The sequence below is a fragment of the Agrilus planipennis genome, unplaced genomic scaffold (genome assembly GCF_000699045.2).
Source record: "Agrilus planipennis isolate EAB-ADULT unplaced genomic scaffold, Apla_2.0 scaffold2, whole genome shotgun sequence".
Taxonomy (NCBI): domain Eukaryota; kingdom Metazoa; phylum Arthropoda; class Insecta; order Coleoptera; family Buprestidae; genus Agrilus; species Agrilus planipennis.
The window spans coordinates 112,624-125,722 of record NW_020442464.1 but is presented as its reverse complement, the minus strand read 5'-3'; the positions used below and the strand labels follow the sequence as shown (position 1 = coordinate 125,722).

The following is a 13,099-nucleotide window of genomic DNA, read 5'->3' as shown; positions in this document are numbered from 1 at the left end:
AGCAAGCTTGAACGAGCAGAGCTGTCGAAGGGCGGTCTTAGGAGATCGGCTAAACTGTACAGTACTAGACGAAAATGTTTAGCAATTTCTTAAAACAAAAATATAAATTAACAATAAAACACAAAGCAAAAGTTTTATAGGTGTGTAGAAGGTTAAGTTAATTCTCTTGTTATTATTTTTGGCAAAATATGCTTTTAAATAAAGCATATTCATACATTTTAACGAGGCAGTTTAAATAATTTTGCAAATGGTACTGTACACTTTTATCTAGTGATCGGTGGCTCCGCAGACAAATATGATTGAATTTGGAATTATGCTACGGCGAATCCTAATAAAGGGAAGGGGAATATCTCCAACTTCTTGAAACAAATAGTACTCTCTTGTTTTTTCTAATTTTGATAAACTTGTATTTATTTTTGATTGTATGTATGGGAAATAGAATTCGAAATAATTGGTTAATACGTTTGCTAGAGAAGAGAATCATCCTTCAGAGAAAACATGCTTATTTACGTACACACAAATAATTTCAACTTGAGAGACACTTTGGTTCAGACTCCTACAACATTGCTTCGTTCTTCTCATTTAATTTTCAGTTGACACGTCGATTCTAATCGCGTATTGCCAACCAATGAATGTGAGCGAGCACAATCAAGAATTTGCTATTGTTTCCCCCGCGTATTTCCCCATCGCACCGCGATCCCTTATCTCCATAATCAAGTAAACAAGAACAAGCAATTTCTCTTCGAAGGTAAATGTGCCGTGGCACTAACTTCGATAATTAACTACCTTCTCCCATCGAACGTATTTTGCTTGCGATGCCGTCGCCGTTTCAAAGAAAAAGTGTGTTGTAGGCAGGCAGAGGACGGAGGAGGCGTAAGGGATGATTTCAAGGAAGGAACCCGAACCTATAGAAGTTATTTGCGATGGAACATTTTCGAACAAAAAGGAATTTCCGGTAAATTAAATTTTTCCGCCTCAAGATAAAGTGCATGGAATTTTCGACCAATGTTTGTTCGGCTCGATGCTTAAAAAACTAATTAAATAATAAAAAATTAAACTTTAAAAGGAAATTGAAATTAAAATTAACTACACTTTATAAAATCCTGTCGTTTCGATCATGCTGCGTACTAATTAATTGAATCATCATATTATTGAAAAACATGTAAGGATGTCTAGTAGGTACTGTATAAGATGATATTAGAATTATCCAGTGAAACAAGTTTTTAACCTCAAAGTCAATCTATATACGTATAAAGTGCGTAGGTATTATGCCTACTTAATAGCAACTAGGAGGTAGTGTTTGCATAGGTCGCAGGTATTACATGTGCCCTTTCGTCATATCTTGATGTTCACCTAACACGGCCTTATGGGCCCGAGATTAAGATAAGCTCAATCAGCGCATACGGCCGAAGCCACTTGTACCAGTTTCTCTTAAGAAGTAGACAAAAACCCCTAGAGTCCTCTGGTGTGAGCGAAATCTATCTCTAATTCCTACTGGGTTTGGTTGACTTGGTACCCGAGCAGATATACGCCGCTTACTCGTCTTCTTGCCCACTTCTCTCGCCCAGCACATAGGGTGTATCCACTGTCACTAATTATTATTCAACCTCAGACAACCGAGCAGGTAGGAAGCTTTCTCATTTGGAGCCCTCAGGTCTCCCGTGATGCCAGTCTCCATCACTGATCGGATGTTCGAAACAAATCCCCTTCCCAATAGAATTATTTGCATTCCGACACTGGTAAGCCATCTTGAGTTCATGGGATCGCCAACTTCTCCAGGTTCTTGACACTCATGTCAATAAATTCTTTTTGTGGGTTGGCAATGTTGTCAATTTGACGGATAGCGACATGTGCGTTTTATTATTCATCGATGTTTGTTTTATTGTAAATTCGAGTCAAGATTTTTTTTGCGAATTAATGCTGAATCAGGAGTAAATAAGCTAATGTCAATAAACTTTTTAGTATTGGTCAATATAGTGGTTCAATTTTATGTGATTTTAGTACCACTCATATTGATGTTCGTCAATAAATCATGTCAAATCTATAGGTTTCAGCTGCTCATTGTATAACGCGAAATATAATGAAAAAATTTAAGCTCGCGCGCGAGGAGATCGTTCTTGATAAAACCTAACCAGTTTAGATAGCAGTGGGGTCCCATTTTTTGATTTGCCCCAGGGCCCTTGGTTACCTAGCTACGCCACTGGTGTTACGTATTGATACAAACTCGCTGGAGTTAACACCTACTCTATACGTAAGGCTACAATTTAAAAATGTGTTCAATTACTTCCTAAATATTTGAATATTTTGATTTTTCACCGGTTTCGAACTTGAAGATCCCCTCGATCTTTACAGGGTACTGGGTTGTCTTGCGGCTCCCAATATAACCGTTGCAGTCTTTAAATGTAAAGGAGACTATGTTTATTTAAGCGTGCGGTACAAAAGGGGTTAATTAAAAATTGTCTGGAGAGCCATTGACAATATCATTGAAAGTGAAGAACAGCAAAATCATGAATAAAACAAGAGAAACTTGAAAGAAGAAAAAGAAGTAAAGTGGCTGAAGGAAAGCAGAGCAATTTAAAAAGTTGAAAGCCTGACGGGACGAACAATAAATTCTGTTAACTCTTTTCTTCTCCCATATCTAAGGAAATGAGCCTGGGAGCATCAACCCTCCCGAACTAAGTTTATAAGCAGCGGCCAGGGATGATACGGCTCAACTTACACGTATAATGACTTTTAATAAAAAAAGCGGCCAAGATTGCTTTACCTTTGTCTGGTATGTAATATCTAACGTAGAAAATATTACTACAAATTTTCAGAGCATGGGGTAAGGTGAACGATTTGCATACGTATATACCTAACTGAAGAGTGTTAAGTGATAAAATGACTCAAACCTTTGTGGAGATTTAATATAATATATTCACATACATGCTTATATACATATATGCATTACACTCAGTTAGGTATATGAAAATATACCCTACATTACTTGTACATATCCGTTCCTATGCAATAATATCGTAGCAACGTTAAATATTTTTCATAACGTTATCATATTGTAATGTTCGTGGGTTTAACAAAATTTACTTCTAAGACTGATAACAACAAAACTATTTATTTACACTAATTATTAATATATCACTATCCACTGCGCTATTTATTTCACTGCTATCACTGTCAATTTATTTCTCGACTCACTTCTGCAACGGTCAATTTATTTCTCTTCGGCGATAGTCTCTTCCTTTAAATACTCTTTTGCTTCCTTTCGGGAACCTTCTCGAACCGTCCGGAAAAGTTTCTTTTTCTTTGAACTATTTACCTGCTTTCCCAGAACGCAGGTACGACTCACACACACGTATGCCCGATCGCACACAACACGCTTGTGCTCGCTACAATATCATACGATGCAATATCAGTAAGCCATTATTAGGTAAAAACTTCTTTGCACAAGATCATTGCCATCCTTATAACGAAAACATGGACCACGATCAATCAAAATCATAGATTACAATTAATAAAATTGATAAATCACGAATGTTAAGTAGATATTATATAATTTTTTTGGAATATTATTTTTTACAAACCCTTCTTTTACGAATCAGAACAGTAATCTATTTTAATAATGTCAGTCGCCCTACCTATAGAAGTTATTTGCGATGGAACATTTTCGAACAAAAAGGAATTTCCGGTAAATTAAATTTTTCCGCCTCAAGATAAAGTGCATGGAATTTTCGACCAATGTTTGNCATCATCATATTATTTATTATTACTTAAATTTAATTCGACTTACAAAATTAATTCTTAAAATGATGAAACAAGTAAGATTATCCTATCCCAGCGACAGTTCAATAAATACCTAAATCTAATTATTTATTTTTCTTCTTCAACATAATATCCCAGAATAATCTCGTTATGTTCCAGTTTATCATCTCTTCATTTTCTTGCATTATATTATTTTCAATACCCTCTTCCAGTACATGCATCAGATTCCTCATTTTTCCACAAATTGGATTTCTCTTCGTTCTTTTTCATTCAATACTTACACCTCTTATTAAATTAATTTCCCATTCCAAACATGACTATTATATTATAAGTCTCCTTAAACCTGTTCCTCATAACAATGCTTCGATGGAAATTTCTTAAATCCCCCTTTACCTCCTTATCAACTCATTATCATTTTTCTCCATTCATCCACTTGCCCAAGACATAACACTATTATTACTTTTAATAATTTTCCTTTTCTTCGTCATATCTTTAAAATCCTTCTCGCATTATTTGTTTTTTTATAATTCACTCCTTAAAATCTATACGCATACAGTAGGGCTTGGGACCGGCGAATTTTGACGTACCTAGTAACCAATCGTCGTTATTAACAATTTCGGAAACACATGCTGCAATAATTGTGGTTCTGCTGACCGTATGGTAATTGCAATTAATGTCAAAAAAGGCAATTAAGGGTTGGCAACTTTGCCGACCGAAGTGCCGTCGCACGAATGTATCTAATCTATTGCAGTAATAAAAATATGACGTTATATTCGAGCTTCCTGTAGTCATTATCCCGAGCTTTTTAGCGTTAGTTTGTATGGTAAATTAGAGGATCTAAAAAATAAAAACTGACGTTATATCAGCGTTGTCATTATAACCGATATCTTATAAATTGCACTATACATTCAATGCAAAGATTCAAGATAATTTGTCAATGACAAAAGACAACTGGATATAGAATAGGCCCCATCACCTTTAATAGCTTACAACTTCCAATTTCATAATAAGAACTAATTATTATCGTAATAAATGCTGGTGTGGTGCCAAAAAAAATATTTCGTAAAGCGAATGCAGACAGGGAGGTTAGCATTCAGCCTATATATGGTTGACAAGTTTGGTAGCCTTTAGTTTCCAAGACCGCGTTCCGCTCTAATTTCCTCCCTTATACCCGGTCGTCCTTCGTTCCTTTTTCTCTTACTCCTTGTGCACATAGAAGAGACGTAGTAGAACACTCACCGTCGGCAATATCAATAGAAGTTGGCCATTAAAGGGCTTGTAATGTGCTTACGGCGCCCGCATGTTATGAATATGATGCATTGTTACACCAGGACCAACCGGAGCCGAGATATTAAGGTCGTATTTCTCTTCCCTAACAACTTTTGTTATCGTAATGCCTTCTTCGAGGCGCGAGGGGTACGCTTAAGAGATTTGCGATTTCATTTTTTGTGTAAACACATCGCCCGGGCTCTTACGGAAAGAATACCTCGTCGTCGGAACGATTTCAATTACTTGGAGAGGCGCACTCTCCCCATCGCAGCCGCCTCCGTCATTCCTACCACCTTACCGCCTCCGTCGCCGACATACCATCAGCTACTACTTCTACCGACTACCTACTACTACATACTATTATCACGTACTCTGCCACGTATTGAAGCGTCGCGGCGCGAGGGCGAATGCTTTCTGGTGCAGTGCGAATTGCCCACCGTTAACCGTTTTAAGAGGAATTCCAATAAGTTCTCGTTCAAAAAGGATCAGCTGCAGATGAAAATTGCACTACAGATCCGTACTTAAAACATAATTAACTGTCATTAATAGCGCACATAAATATCTGAAATAAGTATTCGGTTTAACACCACATTCATTCCTTTCATGTATTAAATAAAATTAGAAAAATGAATGGGAAACGAAATATGCGATATTACACTAATAATTTTGTTTTTTAATATGTTTTTTGGAAGACACTAAATATCTGAAACGCATACGACAATTTTTTCTATTTAGTATTAAAATGTAGTAAAGTAAACTCCTAGCAAGAAGGAGTTAGAGATAGCTTTAAATAAAATGAATACAGTACTGACAAAACAGCACTGTATGAAAATAAATAAAAGTCAAACAAAAATATTGGTATGTAAGGGAAGAAAAAATAGGGAAAGAGCAAATCGAAAATAGGAGAAGAAGTAGCCGATTTCAGGTATCTAGGAAGTCAGATAAGTCAGGACAAAAACAGTAGTATGGATATAAAGCAGAGGATAGCGAAGGGTCGTGTCGCCTTCTTCCGCTTCTATGTTCGCGAACTGCTAATTAAGAAATTCGAAAAAGATTGTTAAAGGTGTATGTTTTGGGCGCGGCCCTGTACGAGTGTGAAACATAGACAATAGGCGCGGCGGAAAAGAAGAAGTTAGAAGCGTTCAAAATGATGAGGATACCATGGATAGAGAAGGTTAGAAATGAAGAGATATTAGAAAAAATAGGAGAACAGAGTCCTCTATGGAAGTCAATAAGAAATAGGCAAGATAAGTTAGCAGGACACCTCAGGCATGAAGGTCTAGTCAGAGACATATTAGAGGCAGAAACGGGAGTTAGGAGGGGTAGACTTAGATTAGATTACCGTTCGCAAATAGTTAAGGATGAGGGTTGTTCTAGTTTTAGGGAAATACGAAGATTAGCTCAGGATAGGAAAGAGTGGAGGTGCGTGTCCAACCAGTCTTAGGACTGACGACCTTATGATGATGAAAGCAAACTGAAAATTTCAAACACCTACTAAAAACGTTTTTTTCCTAGAAAAGAATATGTTAAAGTTGCAAATTGCTTAACTCATAAATTCACCGGAAGTAATAATTTTTCGTTTAATCATGGGTATTTGTTCATGGTCTTATTCGTTCGGTTTTGGTTTTAGTGCTAGTCTTCTTCTTCGTTCGGTCTTGGTCTTAGTCTTGCTAGTATAAGAGTCTAAAACCAAGACCAATTTTTGCTCTTTACTAGTCCCTTACTACTATTGGCTTGTGATACACGAAACATTCCCGCTTGACTTGTTTGATAACACAGTGAATTTCTGCATGTTTTCTTACTATCCCCACGAGGTACGCTGGTATAATAACCCATTATCAAACCTTTAAGGAAAAATATATCGGACATTTCGGATGGCACTTTGGCGTTAGTGTTTGATCTTTTTATTAGTGTGTTCTAGAACAACACCATGAAACTTTTCATGATTGACCACTGTCAAAAGTTTCAATTTCAAAAATGTACACGAATCATATTTTGAACTGCGACCGGAATGTGTGTGTAATTTAGTTATTATTATCTAATAAATGTCCGAAATGTTTATGAGCGTCATAAACTAAGTTTTGTTGTTAGATTAATTAATTCTAAAGTACATACTTTAGGGACATACCTCGAAATACAGGACCTCTGGAAACACTATGAAATTAGTTAAACTGTAGTATTTAAAACAATTCCAATTTAGTAAGAAATAAGTACCTACCTAGTCACACTGTGATAACGCTATTCTATTCTCAAATTCAAGTAAAACTCAAAACTATTTATATTTTATGATCATTAATAATAACAGTTTCTCTTTTACTTTTGGAAGCCACTTATTGTTATAATTCAATTTTTAATGATTGGATCTTGTATTTTAGTGATCAGCATTTAAATCCTTCTTGACAGTACGTAAACATTCATCATCAAAAGGTCGTCAGTCCTAAGACTGGTTGGACACGCACTTCCACTCTCTCCTATCTTGAGCTTATCTTCGCATTTCCCTAAAACTAGAACAACTCACATCCTTAACTATTTGCAAACAGTAATCTAATCTAGGTCTACCTCTACCCCTCCTAACTCCTGTTTCTGTCTCTAATATTTCTATGAATAGACCTTCGTGCCTGAAAAGGTATCCTACTAAACTATCTCGCCTATTTCTTGTTGCCTTCCATAGAGTCCTTTGTTCTCCTATTCTTTCTAACACCTCTTCATTTCTAACCTTCTCTATCCACAGTATCCTTATCATTCGCCTGTAACCACATTTCGAATGCTTCTAACCTTTTCTTTGCGTCACGCCCACTGTCTATGTTTCGCACCCGTATAGCGTCGAGCTCCAATCATACACCTTTAACAACCTTTTTCGAATTTGTAAACTAAACGTTCGCGAACATAGAAGTTACTTCTTTTTATATCCCTACTACTCCTTCCGTCCTGACTTATCTGACTTCGTAGATACCTAAATTCGGCCACTTCTTCTATTTTTCGTCCCTATCTTTATATTAAACATTAGTGTTTAAATAAACACAAACTGAATTAGAGTAGAGTACTATTCCGGCGGGCTAGAACAAATTTCCGAATTTGCTTTTCTTATGACATTTCTCCAAATAATAAACCTTCTCCAAGTATAAAACGCTACGCGTGGAAATTTAGTGTTAACATTGAACAAATAGAAAAACGAATTTGTGTACCTAAAGAATTATCGCCTATTTCTGGAAGCATTGATTGCTTTAGTTTGATATCCAATTTATGGCTATGGTTTGAGTGTTGTATAGATAACTTACGTCAACCGCTACTCCAGGTAATGGAAATACTTGTGCAGGGGGCATATCTCTGGGGACGAATCGATAAAATTCGTTTCCATCTTTATACCACTTGACTGAATATAGGGTTTCTCCCTCAAGGTCGTAATGACATTCCAGTCTGACGTTTTGATTCTTTACTGCGTACATTGGTATCTTAAGTTCCAACAATCTTATGCTAATGGCACCTGAAAAAAAAAATAAAAAATTATTACTATCGGAAAGAAAGGAAAAGTGGGAGCAGATAACCCAAAGCTAACATTAACGTAACCAACTGTATAGAAAATATATAAATTAGATTTTTCTTTGTTTCTCATTTTCGCTACTACTTTTCTTTGTTTTAGAAAATAAATCTTAGACTAGTTGTAGTAGAGAGGAAATAAAGCTCAAGAATAGGTCAAACCTTCGAATTTTTGTGCAGTAAGTCCAAACGAGATGTGGTTTTTTGTGTTCGATTTGTGAGACCGTCTACAGACTTTGTGAACATAATAAATTGATCAATTCATCTTCAAAAATGTATCGGTGCATATAAAAAAATACAGTCTTGTAAGTGCATTGCAAAGTTATTATAAAAAAGTCAATAATGATAGAAATAACTCTAATTTTGTTATTCAGGGCCCGAGTAAAAATAAAAAGAATTATAACACCACCGAATCGCCTCCAAATATCTGAAATGACCAAAATTACCATCGAAATAGTTCCTACAAATTAGACGAAAATTTAAATTCTAAAATTACACCCAAAATACTACCCTTTGATATTCTAAAACAGCTCCAAACTAGCACCACATTAATAAAGATCCGAAAGAGCTCTCAAACAGCGCCTCGCCAAAAAACTATACTATAATAGCACCATAACAGCATCACATTCAAAATCATCTAAAATAGTTCCAAAACGTAACGTATATATAATGAAACTATTGATTAATTAATAATAATTTATCAATGAGATATTTAACATTTTATTTATTTTAAAAATAAAAATAAAATTAACTTTTTACTAAAACCAATGTAATGTTAATGAGAATTTATTAATTACAGTATGAATATATATATATACATTGACATTTTAGTGTCACTTTAGTGCTGTTTCGGTGCCTTTTTAGTATAAATGCGTCTCTCTTTCGGTGGTATTTCAGCAGCTTTCTACAAAGCAATCGGTGCTGTATCCGTGTTCTTTTCGTACTAAATGCGGTAGTGTTTCAGTACTCTATTCGTACACAATCGGCGGTTTAGTCCTGCAAACGGACCTTTTCCGGTTATATTTTAGAGAAATTTATGGAGCTAGTTTGGTCGTAATGCGGTAGAGTGAAATTGAAAAGAATAATTTTTACTCGGAGGGGTTTTGAAGATCTCTGAACACGAAAACGCAGTCGATGACGGCCTCCGAAGTACCTGGCAACCCAACCGTCATACACTCGTCTCCAGGAGTTGTTTTAAATTCATTAAAAAAATCAATTAAAATAATTTACTTGGGAGTTTTGAGAGTCGCTGAATACGAATATAGAGTCGGCGACGAGCGAGTTACAAAATTCATTTATAACAACTTTCTAATGCACATATAAGACTGCATTTTTCTTATGTAGCGATGCATTTTTGAAGATGAATTGACCCCAACTTATGTTTACAAAATTTGTAGATGATCTCACCAATCAAATACAGAAAACCACATCTCCAACCGACTTACTGAGCAAATTTCGTATTCGGAATCCTCGACTAAATTTCAAAACAGGGCAACTAGTTGCGGACATGGATGAAGCGAATAGAATTTACATTGAAATATTGACGTAGGACGGAATTTACGTACGCTGCTACAAATAGATACACCAATTTCTGAGCAAAAAGGGGTGGCCTTATTTCGTTTTGCCTCTTCGACGAACTTAGTCCGGCACTGTGGGCAACCTTAACTAACCATAACCTAACCTGTAAGAGGTGTATAAGATAAGCGGTATCAAATGAAGGGTACATTGTGTCTGTATGTGTAGAAGACTCAAAAATGTCACCATTAATTTGGGGTAATATATAGAGGATGGAAAGTTAGTTTCAGTTTAATGTTTAGTAGAAATCAAATAGATATATATCAAAATCACTTAAGTAGATATTTACAGAAAGAGGTAATTAATTGAATTGAATTGAAGAATTGATTTTTTTTATCGCAAGTGAAAGTACTTTACGTTGGTGTAATTCTATTCATTCTCTTTTTTTTCTTTTAGAATTACAAGGAAGAAAGCATAAAAGGTTTTTTGCCTGAGCTTTCAGTTAAATCCAGTGTACAATTACCATTTTATCCTTACGTAAAACCCTACTAAAATTACAAGTTCCCTTTAGGTAGAAAACGTATTAAAATATCTTGTTTCGTGCACTAAGACTTCCGCCGATGTTAATCCACGGAATGGACTTAAAATAATCGCCTTTATCTTCTTTCAATTAAGCTAGATTATCAGCGCCTTCGTTGGGAAAAAAAGAAGTAGAAACAATAAGGTTAAAAAGGAAAAGAACTAAACTGAACACAATTCTATCCTTTAATGCTTCCATTCGTAGCTTTCGACTTTTCGGCGTTCTTTTCTGACCTTATTGCGTTTTGTATTGACTGCAACTGTTAATTACTTCCATGTGCTAACTCGGCTCTCTTACCATGAACAAAAAGTCGAAGAAATTTTGCTCGCAACGATTGAAACTCTGTTCGTCGACGGTTAAATTGAAGTTCTTTAGAAAATATTTACCCACATCTAATACTCCAAGACATTACACCGAAAGGTATTTAATTTGAACTGGAAGAAACAAATTTTAGGAACTATGTAGACAGTCAGTGCTTTCATTTACAAACAAAAACGATATTGTTGGAATGTTCATAAAACTTTAGCAATATCAAAATAGTTTTTTTATGATACAATACCAAGACGTACCCAAAGCAATTTAGAAATATGTAAGTCTAACCACTATTTACCAATATAAATGCCGACTAGATTTTTTTCTGATTTAAAATCTCATGAGCATTGAATCTTTTGGTTTTTATATTTCAACATCTCTACAAAGTTTATACATTTTTCCTGACTTTGCTCCAATGGGACGATGTCCATTATTGTATGCGACTCAATTACTTTTCCTCGTTGAGACATTGAGGAAGTCATTGTCGAGAGACACGAAAGACAATTTCGACTGGTCACCTCAGTTGTGAATGAAATGTCAGGAAGTAGGTAATTTCAATTGACCTAGGTTTTCAAGCTCGGAAAATTTTTCTACATTTACTTTGACTGGCCGTGAAAGCCTAATACATAGTCTGGTCATCACGACAATAATTGAAGCCCGATCTAGCAATTTAGCCGGTAAAGATTTTAGGAAATTAAGAATTTACATCTAAAATAGTAATTTAAGAAAAACATAAAAAATATTTTTTTGTCTGGCTGCTGTCATATTGTCGGGCAGCTGAACACTGTAATTTTTATAAGATTTTTTCTCGGTGCAAGCGTCTGACACTTTCAATTTAGCCGCCCCTCATTTTTACCGCACTGGGTATTTTCGCGGGCCAGTCCCTCCTTCAATTCCATAGACGTGGTCATTTTTTTATATTCGCCATTCAAATATTGTAAGTTGACGTATAGGCCCATCGTTTATAGTCTTACCCTTCTGAGGGTAATCAGTAATCAAGAAAATGTCTTTGTATTCCAAAAAATTTGAACCATTAATACCTTCTACACGGTGATCAAATTGTTTGGTGTTGTTTGGGGTTGGTTCTCATAGTTCTGTTCATTTTTTTGACTGTTCATCGTTACTTTCAGAATTTCATCAAAAATTATGAATTGTCGCAAAGTATTGGTTTAAGTTCTGCTTGTACAAAGGTAAATTTTCAATCTTGCGGCACAAGTAAATTGTAAATTGACATTTTGACAGTTTTAATCAACTATCCTCTATGTCTTTCTATTGATGAACTTGTCTTGCTACTCTCAATATTCAGTTACGTAGTCAAACAACATGTTTTATTAAATTAGGGTAAAAGGTTTTGTGTTCTTATTTAAGTAATAAATATTACTACTCCTGCCCCGCACAATCAAAAATACATAATACGGATGTTACTATTCAATATCGTATTCATATTTAATTTCACTGGTATTTTATTCTCCAGTGAGGGTCAACATTTTAATATTCGGTTATCCACACCTTTTTCCTTCTAAAAGATATTTTGGAAATTCTGTATTTCAAGGAATATATGTGTAAACGTCTGTTTTTACCGTTGGATAAACGTATTTGATTCTTCCATTTCGATTTTCTACTTTAACGTCATTTTATACACAAGGACGTAGAAAGAGGCACTTTAAATGTTTCAAAATAACAAAGAAGTCGGTAGTAGAGTCTTATTAAGTACGCATATACATGTCTCAAAAAGATGTAAACAAGGAAAACTCAAACGACAAAAAAGCAGCTATGACTTGAAATACAAAAAGAAATCATAAATCCTATAGTGAGTTAACAGGGATACTGTAACCGAAAACGAAACTGAGACGTCTATAGTATATAGATACAGTAGAATCCGCTTATAATGACATCGAAGGAAACTGACAAACACGTCATACTAAGTGGGCGTGATACAAAGCGTAGTCCTAGAAAATAAACAACATTCTATTTTGGTTAGTTATTTAGTTAAATAGAGAAAAACTACAAATTGTATATATTTATTAACAGAAAAAGAAAAAGAACGATGAATTGTAATATCAGTATACATAAGAAGGGTCAGAAAAATGAGCGAAAATGTTATTATTAATCATTTGGGTCACTATA

The 13,099-nt window shown here is 35.1% G+C and overlaps 1 protein-coding gene across 1 annotated transcript in view; it reads right to left on the bottom strand.

Moving 5' to 3' along the window:
• Positions 1-11,883, bottom strand: part of LOC108732214 — a 57,982-nt gene extending 46,099 nt beyond the window's left edge. Inside the window, exons 1-2 of the mRNA XM_025980946.1 lie at positions 11,829-11,883; positions 8,307-8,512 (exon numbers count right to left, since the gene is read on the bottom strand). Of these exons, the coding sequence (XP_025836731.1) occupies positions 8,307-8,512; positions 11,829-11,883 (261 nt within the window). The remainder of the gene's footprint in view (positions 1-8,306; positions 8,513-11,828) is intronic.
• Positions 11,884-13,099: the final 1,216 nt, after the last annotated feature.